General features: G+C 35.2%; 1 protein-coding gene across 3 annotated transcripts in view; it reads left to right on the top strand.

The window, feature by feature from the left end:
- Positions 1-26,452, top strand: part of UIMC1 (ubiquitin interaction motif containing 1) — a 137,705-nt gene that overhangs the window by 92,880 nt on the left and 18,373 nt on the right. For all 3 annotated transcript variants that reach the window (XM_051979009.1, XM_051979008.1, XM_051979011.1), the window contains exon 9: positions 2,703-2,868. In XM_051979009.1, coding sequence (XP_051834969.1) covers positions 2,703-2,868 — 166 coding nt within the window. The remainder of the gene's footprint in view (positions 1-2,702; positions 2,869-26,452) is intronic.

The raw sequence follows: 26,452 nt of genomic DNA, 5'->3' as shown, positions 1-26,452 counted from the left end.
AATTTGAGGTCTTCCCTACTCAGTTACATTATTTGGATCTGTTCTTTAAAATTTGGGTGACTTCTTAGGGGTTGTAGAAAATGGTTTTATTTAAGAATATTGGCCTTATAGCTAGAAAATACTGTAATTACTTCGATTAATCTTCTCACTTTGTAGACAAGGAAGCTGGGCTAGGAGAAGGGAGAGATGGAGAAAGAGAAGATAATTAACTTGTCTAAGATCACCAAAGAAGTATGTTCTTCAGTTGACCTAGGAGTTGAGCCCAGATCTTCTGACTCCAAATTGACTAAACTTTTTGCTTCTACCACTCAATTTCTTTTCTTTTTAAAAAAATTATATCTTTATTTATAAAACATATGCATGGGTAATTTTTTCAACATTGATCCTTACAAATACCTTCTGTTTCAAATGTTCCCCTCCTTCTCATCCCCCTCCCCTAGATGGAAGGTAGTACAATGGAAAGTAGTTAAATATGTTAAATTATATGTTAAATCCAATATATGTATACATATTTATATAGTTATCTTGCTGCACAAGAAAAATTGAATCTAGAAAGAAAAAAAACCTGAGAAGGAAAACAAAAATGCAAGCAAAAAATAACAGAAAGAGTGAAAATGCTATGTTGTGGTTCATACTCAGTTCCCACAGGCTTCTCTCTGGGTGTGGATGGCTCTCTTCATCACTGAATAATTGGAAGTAGTTTGAATCAACTCATTGTTGAAAAGAGCCACATCCATCAGAATTGGTCATCATATATATATATAGTCTTGTTGTTGCCGTGTACAATGATCTCCTGGTTCTACTCATTTCACTCAGCATTAGTTCGTGTAAGTCTCTCCAGGCCTCTCTGAAATCATCCTGCTGATTGTTTCTTACAGAACAATAATATTCCATAACATTCGTATACCATAATTTATTCAGCTATTCTCCAACTGATGGGCATCCATTCAGTTTCCAGTTTGTAGCCACTACAAAAAAGGCTGCCACAAACATTTTTGCACATGTGGGTCCCTTTCCCTCTTTTACGATTTCTTTGGGATATAGGACCAGTAGAAACACTACTAGATCAAATGGTATGCACAGTTTGATAACTTTTTGAGCATAGTTCCAAATTGCTCTCCAGAATAGTTGGATGTAGTCACAATTCCACCAGCAATGAATGCATCAGTGTCCCAGTTTCCCATATCGCCTCCAACATTTGTCATTATCTTTTCCTGTCATCCTAGCCAATCTGAGAAGTGTGTAATGGTATCTCAGAGTTGTCTTAATTTGCATTTTTCTGATCAATAGTGATTTAGAACATATTTTCATATGACTAGAAATAGTTTCAATTTCAATTGTCTGTTCATATCCTTTGACCATTTATCAATTGGAGAAATGGCTTGATTTCTTATAAATTTGAGTCAGTTATCTATTTTGAAATGAGGCCTTTATCAGAATCTTTGACTGTAAAAATGTTTTCCCGGTTTATTGCTTTCCTTCTAATCTTGTCTGTATTAGTTTTGTTTGTACAAAAACTTTTTAACTTAATATAATCAAAATTTATCTATTTTGTGTTCAGTAATGATCTCTAGTTCTTCTTTGGTCACAAATTTCTTCTTCCTCCACAGATCTGAGAGGTAAACTATCCTATGTCCTTCTGATTTGTTTATAATATCATTCTTTATGTCTAGATCATGAACCCACTTTAACCTTATCTTGGTGTACAGTGTTAGATGTGGGTCAATGCCTAGTTTCTGTCATGCTAGTTTCCAGTTTCCCCAGCAGTTTTTGTCAAATAGTGAATTATTATCCCACAAGTTGGGTCTTTCCACCACTCAATTTCAATTCACAAAGAACATAACTTGTTTTGGAGGTGGCCAGATTTTACAGGTCCAAAAGGGCGATTTGGCGTGTATGACTTTTCATTTTAGCTTTGATCTCATTTTGTTTCTAGACTATAGATATATTTACTTTTTTTTTCCCCTGTGAAGTATTGTAGCAACACAGGTGATCCTTGCTTTAAATGGAAACAGTGAATATCCAGGGCAGCCTCAATATTGATTGTCTGGGACATGCTGTCCTTGGAAACAAGCGTTAGGTAGTTGTGCTGCAGTGCTCACTCATGCTGCTGAGTTAATAACTGCAGAGCTCCCAGCTTTGACCTGAACAGGTGAGATGTAAGCATTGCAGGAGGAATAACAGTTGCATGACAGTAAAGATAATAAGAACTCAACATTTCTTTAGTGCTTGAGGGTTTTGCTTTCCTTGCAAACCCATATGGTAGGTAGTGTAAGTATTATCCACATTTTATAGAAGGGGAAAGTGAGGCTTAAAGAGGGAAATGACTTGTACAGAGGCACAAAGCAGAATTTGAACCAAGGTCGTCTTATTGCCAGTCATCTCTTTCAACCATACTATTCTGCCTCAGGGTAAAATGTTAGAGAAGGCAGCTTATTCCATATAAATGTCATTTCTTCCCAACTTCCCTTCTGAAAACTGCCTGCTCTCTCTTCCTCCCAAAGGTCGAAAACTCCTTTAGGTAAAAGATTGTCATTTTTTCATTTTTTTGTGCCCAAGGACCTAGCACTGTTTATATAGCATGTGATGCCACTTGAATATATATTGAATTGAATGAGTGGGAAACACTTAGAATTCCTTGCTTTTTAAATTGAAAGTATTATGATTCCTTTTGTGATAATTATGTTCTTTGTGTCCTTCAGGCTGCTGTCAATGAAAATAATGAGAAGGAAATGTCTGCCTCCATCTTCTCGGCCCATATCCAGGTGTCCTGCCCAATGTGTGACCAGGGTTTCCCGCCCACAGAAATTGAGCTGCATGCCATGTATTGCAATGGTTTAGTGGGGGAGGAAAGCAGACACTCACCAGGTCAGCCAAATCCTGATTTCTCTGAGCTTCTGCCAGAGAATCTCTCTGTCACTCTTTTCTTCTTGTCTTTAGCTACTGCTATAAATTCCTCTGAGAAACGTAAGTACTGTGTTTTATGTGAAAAGAGTGGTTAAAAATGACTTCTGACTCTAAATTTTCTTTAGCCTTGGTCTGTATGTGACCAGATTTGCAGATGCCAGTGTCTAAGCATTTACTGTGGCATCTTTCTCTCTAGTTGCTTTTGTTGCATAGCTTTGTGCAAGGGAATTTTTTTTACTTATTCCAATAATAAGATCAGATCTTCAAAACTGCCTCAATAAAATATCTTAGATCCATTCTAAGGTATTTTTTGCTTCAGAATATTGTTTGATAGTTTTGTAATCTAGTACAATTGTGAAAATCAGCAGGATATATAGGCAGAGGAAATTCTGTCTGGCAATTTCACTCACACCTACCATGCTCTTTTGCACTTTGGCACAATCCCAGCTTAGCTTTTGACAAAGTCAGATCAAAGGTCAATGCAATGGGATGGTTGTGAATCAGTAGCATCCTTTAGAGGGTTTTTTTAGGACCCAGAGACAGAATTCCAGAGATTCAAAGTTTTTGAATTACCCTTTTGGTTGTACTTAAAAAGGGTTAAAATTGAATCAGGCCAGTAGTGAATAACATTCATGCTCATTACTACTCATTTGCTCCTTGTATTCAAGTCAGAGCAGCCTAGGAAGCCACACCATCTTTTGTATCTTTTCCCTTTTCTCTGTTGCCACTCCCACCAACTTGTCCAGGTTGTGGTAAGACCCTTTGTATATCTACCTGTCTGAACAGGTAGCAGAGAAGCCTCTTCCTGCCTTCCTCCTTCTTTCCAGCTCCATACATGTTATTTTGTATTTCTACCCAAATAGTCTGTCTGTGTACAAATGGCTATGTTACTTGTGGGCTCAAAAATTTTCAATGGCTGTTTCCTGGCAACAACAAAAAGAACCTACTATGTGCCAAGCACTGTGCAAGGTGCTGAGGACACAAATGAAATGAAATTTTCCTGCCTTCAAAAACTTACTGGCTCCCAATCAACCTTCATAACCTGGCTCCAATTTACCTTTAAATCCTTAGAACACATTTCTTTTTTTATTCACACTCTGGTTGTCTAGATTAACTGACTTAATGCTTCCTACACATAGTATTTCCTATTTTCATACCTGTGCATTGGATGTCCCCTTCACCTGCAGTGTATTCTCTCCTCACTTCTATTTCTCAAAATCCCTGATTTCTTTCAAGACAAACTCAGCATCATCTCCTGAGCGCTATAGCTCTGGTGCTTTTCTTCCCCTAAATTTTCACTTTTGTGTGTGTGTGCACACATGAGCATTTGCCCATGTATGCATCCATACTTTTATCTACATTTATATCTGTTTTCCCCAAAATTTGGCAGTCTATAGCCTAATGACCAAATATAGTCCTTTTATCTTCTTAGCACTAGCTAAGAATGATTTTTCTTTTTTTAAATACAATAAAATTTGATTATAAAAAAAGCTCCCTTGCAGTACAAAAGCAGACTGCAGCTTCAAATTATTGACCACTGGGAACCTTCCTAAAGCTCCCAATACTTTCCATACATGCTGCCATTAAACCTTAAAGACTACCAGCATTTAGTGTCTGTCCTGAGGCTGAACCCTTGATATGCACTATTTCCCTCATTAGAGTATGAGTTCCTTGACAGCAGGGAATCTTTTGAATACTTGCCTTTTAGAATAATGTTTGAAACATAATAAACAATAAATGCTTTTTCATTCACTTATCTATGTCTTTTTATATGTATGTAGTCGTGTGTGTGTATATATATGTATATACATATGTGTGTGCATTCCATATATATATATATTTGTAGTTTGTATTTGATCGTAGCGGTTATAGAGTATCTTTGGATTGTATTGATTTTCATGTGATCAGATTTGCTTAAGGAAAAAAATCACATTGATAGCTCTATGTAGGGTATAGATAAGAATGGAGAAAAAGTCTTTTGCTTGTAATTCAAAACTCACTCTGGCACCTATTTTTTAAGACTTCTTTCATTTTATTCTTTCAAATGTTCTGAATGTTCTAGCCAAATTGCTTACTTCCTCCAAACACACTTTATACTGTCTTGCATTATTAGTGCTTGGGATATTCTATTCCTGCACGCTCCCCTATCTCCTTTGAATCTCATATATCATTTTGTTTGAACCAGACTGGTATCCATGTTTGTATCATGAGATAGCATAGTAGAGTATAAAGAATATTGGATTTGTGTCAACCAACAACATATATTTAAGAGCCTTCTGTATGCCAAGTAGTTTGCTAGCCTCTGGGAATATCAAAACAAAAACTTAAGTACTTCGTGCCCTCAGGGAGCTTTCATTCTTTCCAGGGAAAAAGATATATAGATATATATATATATGTGTGATATATATATATATACACACACACACACACACATATATATATATACACACACACACACACATATATATATATATTATATTCAAAGTTAATAAGCTAATTGGGGATGGGTGAATGTAATAGAAAATATACTGCATCCTGTCCATAGGCTCTTGAGAGTATTTGCTGCATATCTCAATGTATTTGAATTTCATTAATTTACAGGGTTAACATCTCAAATTGTGTCATTTATAAAGCTCTTGAAAAGGGTGAGTTATATTGCCAGGAAGGAAAGGCAGGGTTCTCAACTTCTGCTGTAGCAATACTTCTTATTCATTAAATAAGGAAGTGCCTAAACATATAGTCTTTTACTCATAATGAAATTTGAGGAACTTAATTGGGGCAGATGAGAACTTCTTTGGATAAGACTCTTCAGTTTAGACTTGGGTGTAGAACCAATTGAAATGAATGGTATTTTGTCTTAATTTTTATAGGATGAAATACAACTTTCATTTAAAGTCCTCCTTAGTTTGGTGCTGACGTTTCTTTACCTTTCTTTACTGTATTTTGCATTGCCCACTCCCTTCACATGTATCATGTTCTAGTCTGGATTGGTAGCTATTAGATGGCTTTCATTATGTTATATCCCATCACCTTGCATTTATACAGGTTAATCTTACCTTACCTGGAATATAGTTCCTATTCATTACTACCTCAACTCTTGCTTCAAAACATAACTCAAATATCTCTTTATGAAGCCTTTCCTGATCCATGTCTCTTCCTCTTTCCCCTTGATGAGGTGTAGAGTGGTCTAGATTGGTCTAGATTCCTGGTGGTCTAAAGGTTAGTGGCTATAAGAGAGTTATTAAGAATCCCCTTTAAATCGGCTGCAGGTTTTAGGAGTGAAAGAATTCACTCATTCCCAAATATTAGTTGCAAAATGAAAGTTTATTAGATAGAAATCAGTTTAACCAGAGATTGACTTCTATAGTGGCAGATCTATGGAAACTGGAGTTTTGCACTGAGAATGCAGTTCTCTGTGGACAGAAAGTCCTGGAAGCTGAGTGAGCTATTGAGGTCCATCTGCAAAGACTTTAGTTGAAGGAAGCTATTTTTTTGAGTGTTTTGGTGGGGGTTGGGAAGCCCGAGCGGATCAGAACCAGTGGGGGCTAGGCAGCCCAAGAAAGTCAGAATTGGGGCTGGGACATGCCCAGATCTCCTATTGGAATTCAAAGGGATGCTTTTGACTAGGATTTGTAATTGAATGTCTGGTATCCTAGAAAGACAATTTATCTGGGGAGGATATGCCTTAGCTAGGAGAGGCTGGGAATCTGAAAGGAATCACTGATCAATAGGAAATATAGTTTCTTAAAGGGACCCCAACCCACTTCCTCCATTTAAAGTACCATCTTTCTCTTCATATTTTCCTAGAGTAATTTGTTTGGATCTCTTCTGAAACCTTATCATATTCTGCCTAGTGTTATATTTTCTTTATCCTCTTCTAACTATTAGATTATAAATATCTTGATATCAGAGACTATCGGTTTCATTTTGGTGTCTCTATCCCTTAGTCCTTAAGTAATGCTTTACACATAATAGGTGCATAATAAATATTTGTTGAATTGCAGTGAACAAAAAAGCACTTTTGGGAGGGATTACCACAGAAAGATGAAGATGTTTCAAGCATGCTCACAAAGACAGGTGATTAATCGGCTTGTTTGGTGATCCTGGACAGAGAGAGATTCAAAAATCAATAAATTTCAGAATTTACGTGGGTTTTTTTTTTGTTTTTTTTTCAGATCAGCATTAAGCAGGGCTAGTATGGAAAAGCTAACATTGCCTCTCTTCTACACTGAGCTGCTATCTTGTGGCATCAAGCTTTATTCTCCATGGCTGTGAGGAACCTTTCACCAACATGAAATTTGTTCTTAATCTTATCCTCCCCCACTCAAGATAAAGAAAAACCCAGCAATTTCAATACTTGACCTTGAAATTGACATTGAGCTTGTAGCTTTTTTCAGAATCTTCTTCAACCAAATGTAAATTTTACTTTCTCTGAACTTTCTAACCTTAGCAGCAGGAACCCAGAGTATTGATAACATAATACAGAATAGAATCTAAGTGATATGTTCAGAGTATCTTCATAATCCATTCAGGGAAAGTACTTCAAGTTCTCTTTATTTCTCTGGGCGCAGGGTTAGTAACCTAATCTCTGCTTTTTAATTGGATTTACACTCTAGGTCTAAAGGACCATTTAAACCATTATAGACTTAAGTGTTTTTTCCCTTGTAATAGGAATCTTCATGTCTTTAATTTTGTATCTTCAGTAGCTTTGAACTAAGTCTGGCAGGCTTCTGAAGGAGCCTTACTTTGTTAATACTAGTTTGGGTACATTGATGGGTGGTTATTTTAGTGATTTCTTCTTGCTTTTCTTATTTTTTTTTTTAACGAAAAGCTTTGCTAGGGTTATAACTCCTTCATTTCCTAATATATTTCTTCCTTTCGTTTCCTAATGTGTTTTTCTCTTTCACATCTTCTTTGAAAAATGCCATCCTTTATAATAAACCATAAAAAAGGGGGAGAGGGGGAGGAAGTTTAGCAAAACTTATAAATATTCTTCAACTAAGTATAATGTCGTATGCAGTGTTTCATAACCATAGTCCTCCACCTCTGAAAAGCAGGGGGGCTCATTCTTTTATCCTTCTCTGGAGATAAACTTAGATACGATAATCTCCCAGCATTCCTTTTCAGTTTTTTCTTTTTTGTTCTTTCCTTTTGTACATTGTTGTCATTGTGCATATTGTCATCTTGATTCTGTTTACTTCATTTTGTTTCAATTCATGTAAGTATTCCTGTGCTTTTCCATGTTCTTTATGTTCATTTCTTAGAAGAGTAATATTTCATTATATTCATAGTTTGTTTAGCCATTCCCCAGTTGATGGACATTTGCTTTTTAATTCTTTACTACTATAAAAAGAGCTTTTATATTATGTGTATAGACTGTTTTTCTTTTTATCATTGACTTTTCAGGCACTACTATATCTGGTCGTTGGATCTTTGGATCAATGGATATGGGTATTTCAGACACTTTTCCACATAATTTTAAACAGTTTTCCAGAGTGTTGGATAATTTCAGTTGTAAAATAGTGTCCCTTTCCTTCCACAGTCTCTCCAACTCTGAATATTCCATTTTTTGTATTCTTTGTCACTTTGAGGATTATGACATTTATTTTTCAGTGTTCAGTTTTTTATGTGTGTGAAGAATTGTTTTCAAACCTAAGACACCACAGAGTTGCCCATTTCTCTAATATAGCCTTTATAATTTTCAGTCAGAATTTGATTTCTTTTTCTACTCACTAAATACATTAGCTTATTGAATTCACTCAGCAAATCATTGTTTGATCAGCCTAGAAACATAAATAAGTTGAGGAACCTCTAAGTGCTTAGAAATTTGGTGTAGACAATCAGTTTATACCATATATCACAATAAGTTCAAAGTAGATAAGTGACTTATTAAAGATTGTGCCTTTTTTTTTTTTTAATAAGAAGAGAAACAGATCAGGCATGTATAGTAAGAGGAGGATTGCTTAATTAAACAAAGGATAGAAGTAATCACAAAAGGTAAAATAGATGATTTTAGTTATATGACATGAAAATCCTTGGAACACACAGTTAAAGCAACTGGGTTTCGAAGGGAAGCAGTGAGTTGGGGGAAAAAGATCTTTGTGACAAGGATCTAAACAGAGAAAATGAGCACAAGTTTTATGAGAAAGACACCATTCTTAAAAGGATAGGCAGTCAGAGGATATTGACAAATTATTATCAAAATAATGTTAAGCTATTAACAACTATTTGCAACTTGATATAATGATATGTCACACTTAGTAAATTGTCAGAGAAGACAAGAAAATGGTCAGTATTAGAGTAGTATGGAATATAGGCACAGTAACATCTTGATTGTGAAACTGAGAATTGTTTCTACCACTCTGGAAAGCAGTTTGGAATTGTGCTTTAAAAAATTAACTAAAATGTCTGGACTTTAATAGATAGATACCACTAATAGAGATATATGCCTAGAAAGTCAGTGATAATAGTTTTATAGATAACCAAATACCTAAAGTAGAATTTTTTTATGGATGCAGAAAACTGGTAACAGGGCAGGTCCCCACCATTTAAGGAATGGTTAACCAAATTGTGATACATAAGATTATGGATGACAGCTGGAAGGAATCTCAGTGATTAATTTCAGCCACTGATTTTACAGAGGAGAGGCCAAGAGAGGTAAAGTGACTTACTACAGAGATAATAACTGTCATAGCTGGAATTTGAACTCAGATTTTCTAACTCCAAACCCAGCACTCTTTCCACTGTATTGAAATATTATTGTAGTATAAGAAAAAATGAATATGATGAATGGATAGAAGCATGGAAAGACTTATTTACTGAAAAATAAGTAAGCAGAACCAGGAAAAGAAAAGATATACAGGAGTCCTCAAACTATGGCCCACAGGCCAGATGCAGCAACTGAAGACTTTTATCCCCCTCACCCAGGGCTATGAAGTTTCTTTATTTAAAGGCCCATAAAACAAAGTTTTTGTTTTTACTATAGTCCGGCCCTCCAACAGTCTGAGGAACAGTGAACTGGCCCCCTGTTTAAAAAGTTTGAGGACCCCTGATATGGAACTACAACACTGTTAATGTAAAGAACAGTGACACAAGAAAGCAGCTGAAACCGAGTATTCTTCCATTAGGGTCACGGGCATGGCCCAAAGAAGAGAGAGAATTAATCTTCCACTTCTTTGTAAAGAAGAGACTTTAGATATAAATTTGTAAACAAAACGTGATTGGTGAGTGGTATTTTAAAAATTTTAAACTCTTTTAAAAATTATTCTTTGCTATAAGTGGTTGTTCTCTGGGGATGCAAGGGAAGACTATTTTTAGCTTGTCTAGTTGCTTTTTTTTTTTTTTTAACTTTTTATTGACAGAACCCATGCCAGGATAATTTTTTACAGCATTATCCCTCGCACTCACTTCTGTTCTGATTTTTCCCCTCCCTCCCTCTACGCCCTCCCCCAGTGGCAAGCAGTCCTTTATATGTTAAATAGGTTACAGTATATCCTAGATAACAATATATGTGTGCAGAACCGAACAGTTCTCTTGTTGCATAGGGAAATTTGGATTCAGAAGGTATAAATAACCCTAGAAGAAAAACAGAAATGCAAGCAATTTATATTCATTTCCCAGTGTTCTTTCTTTGGGTGTAGCTGCTTCTGTCCATCCTTGATCAATTGAAACTGAATTAGCTCTCTTTATTGAAGAGATCCACTTCCATCAGAATACATCCTCAAACAGTATCATTGTTGAGGTATATAATGATCTCCTGGTTCTGCTCATTTCACTTAGCATCAGTTCATGTAAATCTCTCCAAGCCTCTCTGTATGCATCCTGCTGGTTATTTCTTACAGAACAATAATATTCCATAACATTTATATACCACAATTTACTCAACATCTAGTTGCTTCTTACTGACCTTCACTTAAGAAGAAATGGTTTCATCTTAAGACATCCCATTTCACTTTTGAATACATCTTGTTGTTAGAATATTTTTCTTTGCACTAAGTCTGTCTACCTTACTGTAGTTTCTATACATTACAACTGATTCCTATTTGAGTCAATCCAGTGGAGTTTTTAATTCCTATACTTACAGATACTTGTTGGTAGCTATCATGATTTCTTTAAATCTTATCTCCTCTAAGGTAAATAAATCTAGATCCTTTACATAATCCTTGAATAGACCATTCTCTAGTTTTCTCACCATTCAGGTCACCTTCTATTAGACATGTTACATGCTTTCCTGTTAGCATTCAGCTCCCAAGATGTTATGAGGGTCATGTGAGATTATATTTGTGAAATGCTTACCGTGTTTCCCCAATAATAAGACACTGTCATTAATTTTTTGGACAGAAAACCCCCCCGAGGGCTTATTTTCAGGGGAAGGCTTATTTTAATGAACATTGACAGCAATTTTAATAAACAGGTAAATGTGAACAAAAAAAAGTACCTTTATTCCATAATGATCATGTCATCTTCTTCAACAACATCGTCATAAGTGTCCATACCCTGAATTCCGTCCTGGATGTCTTGCGCCTCTATTTCCTTCAGAAGAAGTGGACCCAATCTGTCATGTCCAGCAATATAGCTCTCTTTAAATGAACATGTCTTGTCCAGGTAACCTGCTCGTAGTGCCTTGGCGACACAACTGTCAGTAATTTTATCCCATGACTTCTTCACTCAAGTCACGACTTCTTGCAGACAGGGCTTCACAAAGTTTCCACGCTGATTTCTTTCCATTCTATTTTTAATGTAGTCATTGACTTCCATGCACACATGGTCCTTGAATGGCTTGTTTATTGCAATATCAAGGGTCTGGAGATAGGCAGTCATTCCTGCAGGAATCATTACTTGATCTATTCTTCTCTCTGCAAGGAAGTTCTTCATTTCTTTAGCGCGGTGAGTGCTGGCTGAATCCCAGATTATCAGACCTCTTTGGTTACCTCGCATAACAAGTGGCAGCATTAAATCAACCCACTTTCTTATAACGGCTTGTGTACACCAGGCTTTTTCAATTTCAAGAACGTAAATGCCTGATACTTGGTCAATCTTATCTTTCTTGCCCTTACTAATGATTAAAGGTGTAGCTTTCTTTCCATCCAAAGGAATTGCCAAAACACAGGTGACCCGTGCACTTTCATAGCCAGTGGTGGGAATGTAGATTGACGTTACACCCCTGTGATGAATTGTTGTTTGAGATCCTTGTCCCATAAACACTGCAGTTTCATCCATAGCAATCATATTGCAGGTTTGGTACTTGGAAATGTCGATCCTATCAATAAAGGACTTGAATGCAAGTGCACGTTTAATAACTTCAGCATCTTCCAGCTTAAACAGTGTTGTTGATCTTAGGGACAGTTCATACCATTGAAGGAAACTGTCCAACCAGTGTTGTGATGCTTTGAATCCTTCTGAGACCATTTCAAACTCTGGTGCCATTGAAAGGGCAAATGCTTGAATATCAGCCCTGTGCACAACCAAGGCCTTTGCTCTCCTGTCAGCAATCCATTCACCAATAAGGATCTCCAAGTCAGGATATAAGGGTTGCCCACCTGATCCAGACCTGCGCTTTTTCCCTTTTCCCTTATCCACCCTTTGATTGAAGTTATTATAATCTGCTCTCCATTTTCTGACCATTCGAAGACCCAAAAGTTTTTCTTTACAGAAAACTGCAAGATTCTTGCCATGTGACTCCTCTACAATTGCTTTCTTGTACTCAACAGTATAGCTCTTGTTTTTGTACTCATGAATGGGGGTCAAAACAGACAGAATAATAAAATTATGACCATCAGTCCTTCTTTTCACTCTATCATGCCCCTCAGTAATGTTTTAACCCCATCATGCTCCTTGAGTGCTCCTTCTATCCTCCATGATGCCCCCTGAGTTCTTCTTTTATCCTCAATCATGCCCCCTGAGTTCTTCTTTTATCCTCCATCATGCCCCCTCACTCCCGCTTACATACCGGATTTTTATGTTATCCTGCCTCAGCTCTCCTCTGCGGCACTGCTCTCAATGGCGTCAGCAAGCAAATCACTGGGGAAGAACAGGATGATGCGCTCACTGCTGCAGCTCTGATTGGATGCAGCTCAGAGCGCGGCGTGCGTTTCACCTGGGAGAAGGGGGGGAACAGTGCATACAGAGGGTACCATAATGTAGCGTGTAGCGCAGGGGATCATTTCACTATAGTAGCAATCTCAATAGGCTTATTTTCGGGGGCGGGCTTATTTTCGAGGAATCTTACACAGTAAGGGGAGGGCTTATTTTCAGGATAGGGCCTATTTTCGGGGAAACACAGTAGGACAATAACTGAGACATGGCAGACCTTATATAACTTAGCTTTCATTAGTAGTGGAAGTGGTAGTGGTGATATTATTGTTATTGTTATTGTTATTGCCTGTCTCTTATAAAAATTGTAATTCTTACTGAATATTCCAGATGTGGCCTAACCAGGGCAGAATTTAGTACATACTTCCCTTGCTTTGGGTACTATGCTTCTTTTTAGTATAATGTAGGATATTGCTGCTGCTGCTTTTTTTTGTTTTTGTTTTTAAATAAACTTTTAGTGCTATCTTTTGGTTTTACATTATCTGCATTTCTAAATTTATTCTATCTCCTTCCCCTCCTAAAGAGTAATCCCTTATAGCAAAGGTAAAAAAAAAAAAAGCTCAGTTTGTCAAAGTTAATCAATATTAAAATAGTTTGGCAGTATATGAAGCATTGTTACACACTTACAGTCAGAAATGTGTTGGTAAATGTTTAACATTTGGTTCTTTGGGGGGAGGGAATACATGCATTGACACATTTTTTAAATTAATATGAATTATTAACATTTTCTCCATCACTTTAGTTCCAGGATATTAACAAAATAATAAATGAAACCCTGATTTATTGCATTTATCAAATTCTGAGGTGAAATGCTCACATTGTAAATGTAGCAATCTGTTCTTAAGAGCCAGTTTGAGCTGGCTTTGTCATACCCCTCTTTATAGTATCTTCTAATTTCTCTTCTTTCAGGCCAAGTTTTGTTAATATAATTTTATGGTATTTAGTTTTGATTATTTTATTTTATTTTATTTTTGGCTTTTATTCTTGTATTTAAAAATTGGATGGTATGTTTCATCAGGAGTCCTTTGGAATTGAGATGCATTATTGTTAATCCAGAAGTATTAAGTCTTTTGAAGGTATTATCTTTATGGTATTACTGTTATCATGTAGATTGTTCCCTAGTTTTGCTTATTTCACTTTGTTCTTTTGTTTTCTCAGATTAGTCTTACACTGTCCCCTTCATCACTTCTTATAGTATAATAGTATTCCATCACATTCATATACAACAACTTGTTCAGCCATTTTTCAGATGAGGAGCATTTCCTCAGTTTCCAGTTATTTGTTACCACAAAAGGAGCTGCTGTAAATATCTTTGTACATGTGGGTTCTTTTCCTTTTCTTTTGAGCACCAACTTACAAGCAGTATTATTGGATCAAAGGACACACACAATTTTATAGGCCTTTGGACATAGTTACTGATTGTTCTCCAGAATGGCTAAACTGGTTCACAGCTTCACCAACAATGCCTTAATGTACCCTCTTGCATGTCATTTTCCTTTTCTGTCATATTAGCCAATCTGATGCATGTGAATTGTTTTAATTTGTATTTCTCAAATTATTAGTGATTTAGAACTTCTTTTTATATGACTATTAGAAGCTTTGGTTTCTTCTGAAAATTGAGCATTTTCTTTAACTATCAATTGGGAATTGACTCTTATTTTCATAAATTTGCCTCAGTTTCCTTATATATTAGAGAAATGAGACCTTTATCAGAGAAACTTTTGGGAAAAAGTTTTCCCTCAGTTTCTTTTCTTCTAATTTTGGCTACATTGGCTTTGTGCAAAATCTTAAAATTTCATGTAATCAAAATTAACTATTTTACTTTCTGTGATCCTTTTATCCCTTTATGATTGTGAACTCTTATCTATTGTTCCATACCCTCCTAATTTGTTTATATCATTCTTTATGTCTAAATCATGTGCCCAGTTTGAGCTTGTTTTTGATACATGGTATGTGAGATGTTGGTCTATGCTTAGTTTCTGCCAGTTTGCTTTCCAGTTTTCTTAGCAGGTTTTTATTGAGAAGTAAATTCTTTTCTCAGTAGCATGAATCTCACTATAAGAGATTACTATGGGCATTTACTTCTGTATATTATGTACTTAATCTATTCCATTGGTCAAAATCTCCAAATTGTTGTTATATTTATTGCCTGTAGTATAATTTGAGATCTGGTACTGCAAGGTCGCCTTTCTTTACTTTTATTTATTTAGTGATGCCCTTGATATTCTCTACCTTTTGTTCCTCCAAATGAATTTTCTTACTACTTTTTCTAGATCTGTGAAATGATTCTTAATAGTTTGGTATGGTATTGAATATGTAAATTGGATAGTATAGCTATTTTTATTATATTGGCTCTATCTACCCATAAGCCATTTGTATTTCTCCAGTTGTTTAATCTGTATTTGTGGGAAAAGTTTTGTAATTGTATTTGTATAGTTCCTGTCTATGTCTTGGCAGGTAGATTCCCAAGCATTTATGCTGTCCACATTTATTTTAAATGGAATTTCTCTGTTCCTTCCTGCTGGGTTTTGTTGGTAATATGTAGAAATGCTGATAATTCATGTGCATTTGTTTTGTATTTTACAACTTTGAAAATTTACTATTTTGTCTACCTTGAAGTTCTGTAATGAAGGACAAATGATGAAATAGCAGGTACAGTTATACTGGGAGCTACATGTAGTCCCAATCCTGCACACAATGCATAGAGTTGTCTTCTAACTAGATTGAAGCATCCCCCTGGGTGTCTGAGCAGCATTCTACATTTTTATTCATTCATTCATTTTAAAGCTTTTTATTTTTAAAACACATGCATCGATAATTTTCAACATTCACCCTTGCAAAAATCTTGTGTTCCAAAATTTTTTTTCCCCTTCCTTCCTCCATCCCCTCCCCAAGAAGGCAAGAAATCCAATATGTGTTAAACATGTGCAATTCTTCTGTACATAATTCCACAATTATCATGTTTCACAAGAAAAATCAGATCGAAAAGGGAAAAATGAGAAAGAAAACAAAATTGAGCAGTCGTTTTTAAGGACTGTACTGCTCACCTCTTAACATGAGGAAGGGGCTAGAAATGGTTCCCTAAAAATAGTCTGCTTCACCTAATCTGATCCTAGCCTACTTATCAGGGCAGGGAGGGATTCTACTCTGTAGTCAAAAGACAAAAAAAAAATTACAAAAACTTTTGTGAAAATATTTACTGCTCAGCAGGGTATGCCTACATTAAGAAAGGTTCTATGTATGACTCTCTTCAACAATGAGATGATTCGTACCAGTTCCAGTTGTTCAGTAATGAAGAGAACCATTTACACCCAGAGAGAGCACTGTGGGAACTGAGTGTGAACCACAACATAGCATTTTCACTCTTTCTGTTATTGTTTGCTTGCATTTTTGTTTTCCTTCTTATGTATTTTTTTTCTTTCTAGATCTAATTTTTCTTGTGCAGCAAGCTAAGTGTATTAATATGTATATGTATATTAGATTTAACATTTTAACATATTTAACATGCATTGAACTACTTGCTATCTAGAGAGAGATGTGAGGGGAAGGAAGGGATAACTTGGAACAGAAGGTTTTACAAGGGTCAGTGTTGAAAAATTACCAATGCATATGTTTTATAAACAAAAAGCTTTAATAAAAAAATAATAATAAAAGAAAGGTTCTATGCCTTATGAACAAAGCAGAATTGTAGTAGTTCAAAAGAAATATGAGGCATGCGGATTTAGAGATATTCCAATTGTTCATATGGACTATTTGTACCTCATCTATGGTAAAATCTTCTGAACTTGGTCAGATAGGCCAGTCAGGCATAACTATACATTGACCTTGACATAGTAATGTTGTTTTGGTCCTCTTTGAGTATGAAGGACAAGAACCAATTTTGATATGTTGTAATTTGCTTTCTAGTAATTTTCTTCCTTTTATCTCTTTCTATTTTGGGTATCAGTACCATATTTGTGTCATAAAACTATTTTTTCAGTTGATGTGGTATTGGAAATAATTCTTTTTTAAAAGTGTTTGGTAGAATTTGTTTATAAATCCGTTTGATCCTGGTCTTTTTATTATGGAGCTCATTTATGCTTAGCTCAGTTTCTTTTTCTAAGAGAATTTTTTATGTATTCTATTTCCTGCTCTGTTAATCAAAGCATTTAATTTTTTGCTAATATTTCTCCATTTTATTTAGATTGTCAGTTTTATGTCATTTAGTTGGGCAAAATAAGTTTCAAAAAATTGTATTTATTTAATCTTTATTGTGATTTTTTTTAATCAATAATTTTAAAAAATTTTCAGTTTTGTTAATCTCTCCTTTAATTTTCAGGATTTCAATTTGAATATTTAATGAGGGGAGTTTTTTTATTCTTTTTAGTTGTATTTTGATGTGCTTTCACTCTTTTATTGATGTGTTTAATAATATAAAATTTTCCCTAATTACTAATTAGCTGCATCACACAAATTTTCATATGTTGTCTCATTGTTATCTTAAATGCAGTTATTGTTTCTATGGTTTGTTTTTGGAGCCACTTAATTCTTTAGAATTAGTTTATTTAGATTCCAGTTTTTTAATCTGTGCTTCAGAGATTCTTTATTGAATGTAATTATTACATTAAGCTCAGAAAGAGATTAACTTGTTTCTGCTTTTCCCTACTTGTCTGTGAGTTTTTTAACTACCCTCAGAGTAAGTTTTTTTTTTTTTTTTTTTAATAAAGATGCCATGCACAGCTGAGAAGTTGGTGTACTTCTCTGTTTGCATTCAGTATTCTCCAAAGATCTATCAAAATTAGCTTTTCTAAAATTCTGTTTGTCTCTTTAACATCTTATGGTTGGTGTTTTTTTTTTTTTTTTTTTTTTTGTGTGTGTGTGTGTGGATTTTTTGGTTAGATTTATCTATTTCCCCTTTGTTCTTAGACATTTACACAGCTAAATTTGAACAGTTAGGATAGCACTCTCTAGTTTCAGGACTCCATGGAATGTTAGACATCTGTATTTGTATCCATTCTACCTTGCTTGTTACCTCTACCTTTGGAACTTGTTCAGCGAGGGACCTTTCTTTCTTTCTTTTTTTTTTTTTTTAATAACTTTTTATTGATAGAACTCATGCCAGGGTAATTTTTTACAGCATTATCCCTTGCATTCACTTCTGTTCTGATTTTTCCCCTCCCTCCCTCCACCCCCTCCCCCAGATGGCAAGCAGTCCTTTACATGTTGAATAGGTTACAGTATATCCTGGATACAATATATGTGTGCAGAACCGAACAGTTTTCTTGTTCCACAGGGAGAATTGAATTCAGAAGGTATAAATAATCCGGGAAGAAAAGCAAAATGCAAGCAGTTTATATTCATCTCCCAGTGTTCTTTCTTTGGGTATAGCTGCTTCAGCCCATCTTTGCTCAATTGAAACTGAATTAGCTCTCTTTATCAAAGAGATCCACTTCCATCAGAACACATCCTCAAACAGTATCATTGTTGAAGTATATAATGATCTCCTGGTTTTGCTCATTTCCCTTAGCATCAGTTCATGTAAGTCTCACCAGTCCTCTCTGTATTCATCCTGCTGTTCATTCCTTACAGAACAATAATATTCCATAACGTTCATATACCACAATTTACTCAACCATTCTCCAATTGATGGGCATCCATTCATTTTCCAGCTTCTAGCCACTACAAACAGGGCTGCCACAAACATTTTGGCACATACAGGTCCCTTGCCCTTCTTTAGTATCTCTTTGGGGTATAAGCCTAGTAGAAACACTGCTGGATCAAAAGGTATGCACAGTTTGATAACTTTTTGAGCATAGTTACAAATTGCTCTCCAGAATGGCTGGATGTGTTCACAATTCCACCAACAATGGATCAATGTAGGGACCTTTCTTACTAGCAACTCCTTTCTCATCTGGAACTATGACCTGGAAGTGGCTAATGGACAGCAGAGCTCTCAGTTGGCACCTTTTTCTGTTATTGATGCTAGTTCAAGTGTCTCTTTGAGATTTCTTTCTGCCCAGTGCTTCTACCTTTGCTGTTCTGTTGTAGCCTTCTTAACATTCCTGGACTCCAGAATACTCTCTACTCCTGCTTCTGCAGTACTGCATTCCTGGCCAGCTTCTATCTCCATGTTTGCAATCTTTATTTTCCTAAGCTGACTTGGCCAGAATTACTTAATGTGACTTTTTCTTGGCTGTCCTGATCAGAATTTGGTCTGATATATTTTTTAAGTTGTTATGGAGGAGATAGGTTGGGTAAGCTGGTAAAAAAAAAATGTTAATAATAATAATAACTTTTACTCTATTATCTTGATTCTGCCCCCTTCCCAAATCTATTTCTAAGAAATTTTTTTATCTTTGTATTTTAATTATCTAGTAAGTACTTTGCAGATAGTAAGTACTTAACAAATTGTTTTAATTTCTTATTTTAATTTTTTAGTCAACATAAATACCTAAAATAAAAGCATTTACATGTATATAGCTGAATACAAAGAGGAATCTCTATGAAATTTATTGAATCACCATTTCATATCATTTGCCTTTTTTTTAAAAGCATATGATAAATTCTATGTTATTTTCAAAGCTGTCCAGATTTTCTATGCTTCTTTTGTGAATTTCCTTTTCTTTGTATCAAAAAATATTTCATTAGCTCTTTTTTATTTGGCTTCACTCTTGCTAGTCATACTTTGTTCTATACTCATCCTCATTAATGGAGAGAGAGAGGGAAATGGTCCTAGATATAAATAAGTACAGCCAAGCAAAATGAGTCTGTAATGTATTTAGAAATGTATGTCTCCTTCTGTACCTTGTGTCCATCACTTGTGGCTAAGTTGATTTGTTATTGCATTGATCAGAATTTTTGGATCTTTCAAAGTTTTTTTTTTTTTTTTAAACAATGTTGCTGTGCTTGTATAAATCGTTAACTTAATCTTCCTCACTTCACTTTGAATTAGTTCATACAAACCAATATTCTCCAAAGTGTTGGTAGGATAAGGAGTCAACCAGCTTTATTTGATTTATTTTGGGAATAGTGAGAAAGGTTCACTAAGTAGGACCAAGATTTTGAGAGTCTTAAAAACCAGATAAAGGAGTTTAGGATAGCAGTTTCAGGACTCCATGGAACTCTTATCTAGACATCTGTATTTGTATCCTTTCTACCTTGCTTGTTACTTCTACTGTTCCCCTTCCTTCTCACCCTCCTTCTCTTTCCAGTTTTCTTATATGTATTTCCCCTTTAGAATGTAAGCTCCTTGAAATTGCTGCATTTTAGGGAGTTTGCACAATTTTTTTGTCATGTATTATGAAGTGATATGCTTTCCAGAAATTCAAAAGGAAGAACATTCTACCAAATTCTGCCATGTCTAGCATGCTTTTACATATCTTCAGAATTTAGATATGTGAGCATATTTAGTAAATGCTGTGTATGTTTTTCTGCTATAAGAGAGAAGAATTTATTTAGCATTTTTAGAATCACACAGTCTCAACATTTTGGGCCTCTGGGACAATCTGTGGTGCAAGAAACTCCTTTACATTATCCCCAACAAGTAGTCATTTACTTTCTGCTCAGACTCTAGTGAAGGAGAACTCAATATTCATAAAATAATCATTACTTTTCTTATTTTGGATAGTTTAGAGAAGCGCTAAACCATATTTCCAAATAACTGTAATACAAATAGGAATAAGTCTTCACAATGTGGTCAGAATAAAAATGAGGGAGAGATCAAAGAGTACAATTTCTAAGAATACTACCTTCATATTCCTCTTTGATCAAACCAACCAAACTCTTTTCCTTGTATAAAATAAAAATTAAAAGCTTCAAATAAGATATTTTCCCAGTCCCCATTCCCCTAAAAATTTTCAAACCTCACTTTATCAGTTGATGTAAAAGAATGCTATACATGTATTGGAGTACCTGCAATCCTTCGGGAGGGGGGAGAAGGGGGAGCGGGATTGGGGGGGAAGAGGGGGAAGGAAAGAGGGAAATATTTGGAACAGATTTTGCAAGTCAGTGTTGAAAAAATACCCATGCATATGTTATGTAAATAAAAATATAATTAAAATTATATAATTAAATATAATTAATATTACCTACAATATATAATTATATATATAATATACATATAATTTTTAAAAAAGTGTTACAGCCACATTGTTGCTGTACAATAGAGGAATGGATAGTTTCTTAGAAATTTACATTTTCTTCTCTCAGAGATCTAGTACAGTACCATATATCAGTCATGAATATTTTCCAGAAATTCAGAATGAATTAAACTGGATTCATTGCAGTGGTTGCAAGCTACTTGTATCTAGTGTTCCAGAAGCTATTAAGTGTCTATGTATGCAAATATTCTGCTTGGTATTGGGGATAAAAAAAATCTATAGTGTAGACCTTTCTGGGACTAGGAGGGAAAGAAAGACCTGTACCCAGATAATTGGCTGTATAGTAGGTAAGAGCAGACATGATTGCCAGGTAAGGTTCTTTAAAAAATGTGAAGAGCTGGAAATCACTTTCTTCTGAAATTGAGATTTGAGGGAAAAGCTAGAATTTAAAAACAAAGTTTGTTGTAGGAGGGTGGCACTTGATTTGGGCCTTGAAATGAAGTAGAGGGACTTTACCCTAAAATTGGGGGATAATAGAGGAAAGAAAGAGTTGATTTCAAGTATGGGGAAGAACATGGACAACAACAATAATAATACCTCACATTTATATAACATGTTAAGGTTTGCACAACACTGTACATATTATCTCACTTAATTCTGTAGTAAACTCTGAGGTGGAGTGTTATTTTTTCCTATTTTACAGACAAGAAAGTTAAGAGTGAGAGAAATTACATGACTTGTCCATAAACACACAGCTAGCATTGCTGGTGGACCAGTAAGAAAGGACAGGGTAGGAATAGGTGATGGAGATTATGATGGGAACATAGAGTTGATGAAGTGGGGTAGATTCAGATAAAGTTAGATTTAGTAGGTTTGAGACATTTTGTAGGACCTTAAATGCCAAGATCAGCAATTTATTGAGTAAATCATAGAAAAGTACTTCTATTTAGAAAGATTAAGATCCCTCTAATAGTCTGCTTCCTAGATTGAGTCTGGAACCCTGGGGTGGTAGCAAGCCCCTTATTTTCTCCCAAGTAGAAAACTAACACAGCCTCCAGTGTTGAGGCAGAAGTGAAGATGATGTTACAAAAAACCTTATCTACTATGAATAATATTGGCAACTGTGTAAGAGAAATCTGTGATGAGAACTGATGTAGAGAAAGATGGGCAAAATACAAGAAGAACAGTTGCAATAAGAAATTAGAAAAATCCTTTGCCATTAATAGTGGGGAGGAGCAGCAAAAGATCAGAAAAGACTGCTTCATGCTATATTCCAGACAGTATCTTAGGGACATTTGGAAAGAACTCCAGATTTATTGGGAGTGTTTGTAACAAATGAAAGCCAAAGATCCCAAGCAGTCTACAGCGGGAAAAGACAAGAAAAGATCTGGACACTCAAATCATATAGCATTTTAAATAAGAAATGCAGGTGCTACCTCTGCATGGTAAAATAGATGATGGACTTCAGAGGACTTGATGGTAATTAACAATAATAAGAACTGATACTTTTATAACACTTTAAGGCTTATAAAGGCTTTATAAACATCTCTTAGAATAAACTTTTGAAGTACTACTACAACTACTTTCCCAGAGATGCTTGAGGACTGAACACAGAATATTCTTATAGCTATTTTTTGGTATTTCATGATGAAATAATTCTTTGATAGTTATTGTGGTGCTTAAAAACTCAAAGACTTTTTGCAGTTTGAAGAACTTTCAGAAAGTGTTAGAATTAAGGATTAGTACCTATCCCAGACATGTTTTAGATGAACTGTGACCTCTGATAATAGTTCAGGTGTAATCTTTTTTCTCCCTTGTGCTGTTTAGGGTTTTTTTACATACTTTTCTGTGAGTTACTAAAGCATTTTATCATGTAAAATTTACCAGAATGCATTAGTAGATGAGGTACATAATTTTTGGAATGATTTTCTATTTGACTTTGACTCCATCAGAATCTTAGATTCTATTATCTTTTTCTTACTACCTTTGACTTTATCATACTGCTGACATGCCAGCTGGTGACCTTCCCATTCTGACTTGTTGCTAAAGGTAGCCAGTCCTCAAGATTTCTTTTAACAGGTTTCTTCTGCCAGGTGTGCTTTTAAAGCTCAGTTTAATAGAAAAAAATAGATCTGATTAACACTTAAGTTAATACTGAAAGTATTATGTGTTGAAGGAATATATACTAAGCATTCATTTTGGAGGAGTTCTCTCACAGTGCTATCTAGTCACATTTTTTATTCAGGTGTCTGGAATATTTTAAGAAATTATGGTTCATAGTATTACTTATGATCTGCATTATAATTTTACTGGAATTCCAACCAGCTCTATGAAATAAGCTCATATAAAATTGTATATGATTTGCATATATCAATAACACATGCATTATATTCTCAGGAAGTTTTCAATTTTATTATTGTAATCCTTAAGGTCTTAATCTAAATTATTTTATTCAATCCTCAAGAAAAGACTTTTGAACTAAGTACCACAAGTATTATTCAGGGAGTGGATATTTATTATACTGTGAGAGTAAACTTTGGAATTCTTAAAGGCTTTGTAAGTCTAGCAGAACCTCCTAAGCTCAGTTACTTACTTGGTAACTATCAGTATAAAGGCCACATAACGGGAGGAACAATTATACTAGCAATCAGGAGATCTGGATTTGAATCCCAGTTCTGCCACTAGCTCTGTAATCTTGGGCAAGTTGAGACTTAATTTTCACTGCTATAAAGTGAGACAAGAGGGTCATTTCAACAAAATTATTTTCAAGGCTTCTTCCATCTTTTGACAATTTATTTAACTAGAGAAGAGGTGGTACTTATGTGTGTGCAGGTGGCTTCCGTGTTGGTCTTGGGTCTCATTTCTTTTTTCTTTATTATAGTGAGTAGGAGAATATTAATATGTGTTTATTTTGAGGGATGATTGAAAATTAATTATGGTGCTTCAGACCCAACCTAGTTTGTACTGGGTTGGAGAAATGATATTGAAGCAGAGAGCTGCTTCATTATATATTTGGGGGAAAAAAGTTCTTAGCACCTAGCATTGTATGTGCATGTAATAGTAATATCTTGTATACTGTCAGCCAAGGATTACCTTAGCTAAATGTTCAGAAGCTTCTCATCACAGGTTTAGCCACTAAGGGATGCTTTTTTTTTTTAACTGAAGCAGCTCAGAACATATTTTTGAAGACATATCATCTTTGAATCAGATTCCTTATTCCTAAAGAGAGATGAGAGAGAAAAAAAACAGGCATTCCTGGGACAATATCTATATTATTAGGAAGATGGTTAATGTCTGTGGTAGACATTTTCAAGAATGCTATAACTTAATTTGACCCCTGAATATAGACGTGATCTCAAGATATTGTATGAATTCTTACTTAATGGAATAAGATTTTCCTTTCTATTATTGCTTCTTGTGTTATTATGTAGAAATGCTATTGATTTTTGAAGATTTATTTTACAGCCTGTATCTTTGCTGAAGCCATTAATTGTTTTGAGTATCTTTGCTGATTCCCTGGGTTATTTTTTTTTAAATAAACCATCGCATTGTCAGCAAATAGGGTTAGTTTTTACCCTCTTTACCTATCTTTGTTCATTTAATTCTATTCTTTTTTGTTACTATTGCTGGCATTTGAATATAAACTATCTTAGTGAAATAATTTGTTGGTCTTAGACCTCTTCATAATGGACAGTGCTTTATATTTCAAACAATTAGCATGCATTATTAAGTTCCTGCTCTATGCTAGATATGGCTCTATGCTGTATACTACATTTTTATTAGAGTAACTTAAGAGTACACATGTAAGCATATTTTTACAAAATAGTAGTTAGGGAAATATCATGGAAGAAACTGGAAAGATTTCATGTAGAAGGTGGTACTTAAGCTGTCTCTTGAAGGAAGAGAAGATAAGAGGCAGAGAATAGGAGGGAGTACATTCCAGGCATGAGGGACAGTCAGTACAAAAGCAGAAAGAATAAAATGTATCAGAGCCTATGTAAGAATTGTAGAGGTCTGAAACTCTAAAAAGGTATACTTGAATCAGACAACTGAGCACTTAAAACTAATAACCTATTCGATGTGAGACAATGACTCTATTAGTATATGTTTGGATAAATGGCTCTTCTCACTGTTCAGTGCTTGCTAAATGTTTGATGTTAAGATAATTGTAGGCAAGGATTGGAGGGCAGAGGGACAGAGGCCAGAGTCACTTGTCTGCGGGATGAGGAGAAGAGAAGCTGGTGACTCTAGACTCCAGGATCCAGGATTTTGCTTGTCTGCCTCCTTCACTTCTCCCCTTTAAAGACCAAGGAATTTTATTTATCCTGACTCTGGCTGACCCTGCGGCCCTCCAGGGAGCTAGACTGTACTTTACAAAGAACAAAGTAAAGGCCTTTTATATGTGCCCTTGAAAAGGAGTAATGTGCAGTGATCCTGGAAAGATAGATTGGGGCTAGGTTGTAGAGGGCTTTAAAACAAACACAAACATTTATATTTTATCTTAAAGACAAGAAGACTAAAGCTTATTAAATTAGGAAAGAAACATGGTCAGATTTGTACTTAAAATCTCTTTAGTATCTGTGTTGAGGATGCACTGGAATGGGGAGAAATTAGAGGCAGAAAGGCCAATTATAAGATCCTTTTTAACAGTCCAAGAAAAAAACTAGAATAAGTGGTTGATGGAAAGAGATATTGTTGAGGTTGCAATATTTAGCAACTGATTGACTTTGCAGAATGAGAGAGTGAGAAATTGAAAACAATGCTAAGGTTATGGCCCTGCAGGATTGGAAGCATGGTAGTGTGTTGCCTTTTGACAGAAATAGCTAAGACTGGAAGAAGAAGAATGGGCTTTGGAGGAAAAATAGTGAATTTTCTTTTGTGCATATTGGATTTGGTGTTTCTGTAAAACCATTTTGAAATTTCTGATTACCTCGGGAATTAGTGATTGATGCTTGATTAAAACTTGGAGCAGAAACTAGAACTAGATACATAGATGTGAGTTATCTGCAAGATAATTAAACCTATGGGAGCTAATAAAATACCTTCAGAAATAAAAAGAGAAGAGAAAAGAAGGGAGGGTCTAGGACATAGTCCCAAGAGTTTACATACATTTATAGAGCATGGTAAAGATGAACCAGCTGAAAAGAAGTGGTTAAATAGCTGGGGATAGAACTTAAAGAGAGTGATGTAACAAAAACCTAAAGAAAATAAAGAAGAGGGGCAGTTGTCAGATGTTGCAGAGAGATCTAGAAGGATGAGTGCTGGGTTGGACAGAAAGGAAGATGGGGATGTGAGGAAGACCATCATAAGAAAAAATTAGTGACTTAGAAATACAATTTAATAATTAAGTTAGAGGTCTAATTGTAAAGGATTAA

The sequence above is a fragment of the Antechinus flavipes genome, chromosome 2, assembly GCF_016432865.1.
Source record: "Antechinus flavipes isolate AdamAnt ecotype Samford, QLD, Australia chromosome 2, AdamAnt_v2, whole genome shotgun sequence".
Taxonomy (NCBI): Eukaryota; Metazoa; Chordata; class Mammalia; order Dasyuromorphia; family Dasyuridae; genus Antechinus; species Antechinus flavipes.
The sequence above is the reverse complement of the archived record's forward strand: the minus strand, read 5'-3'. Positions and strand labels throughout refer to the sequence as shown.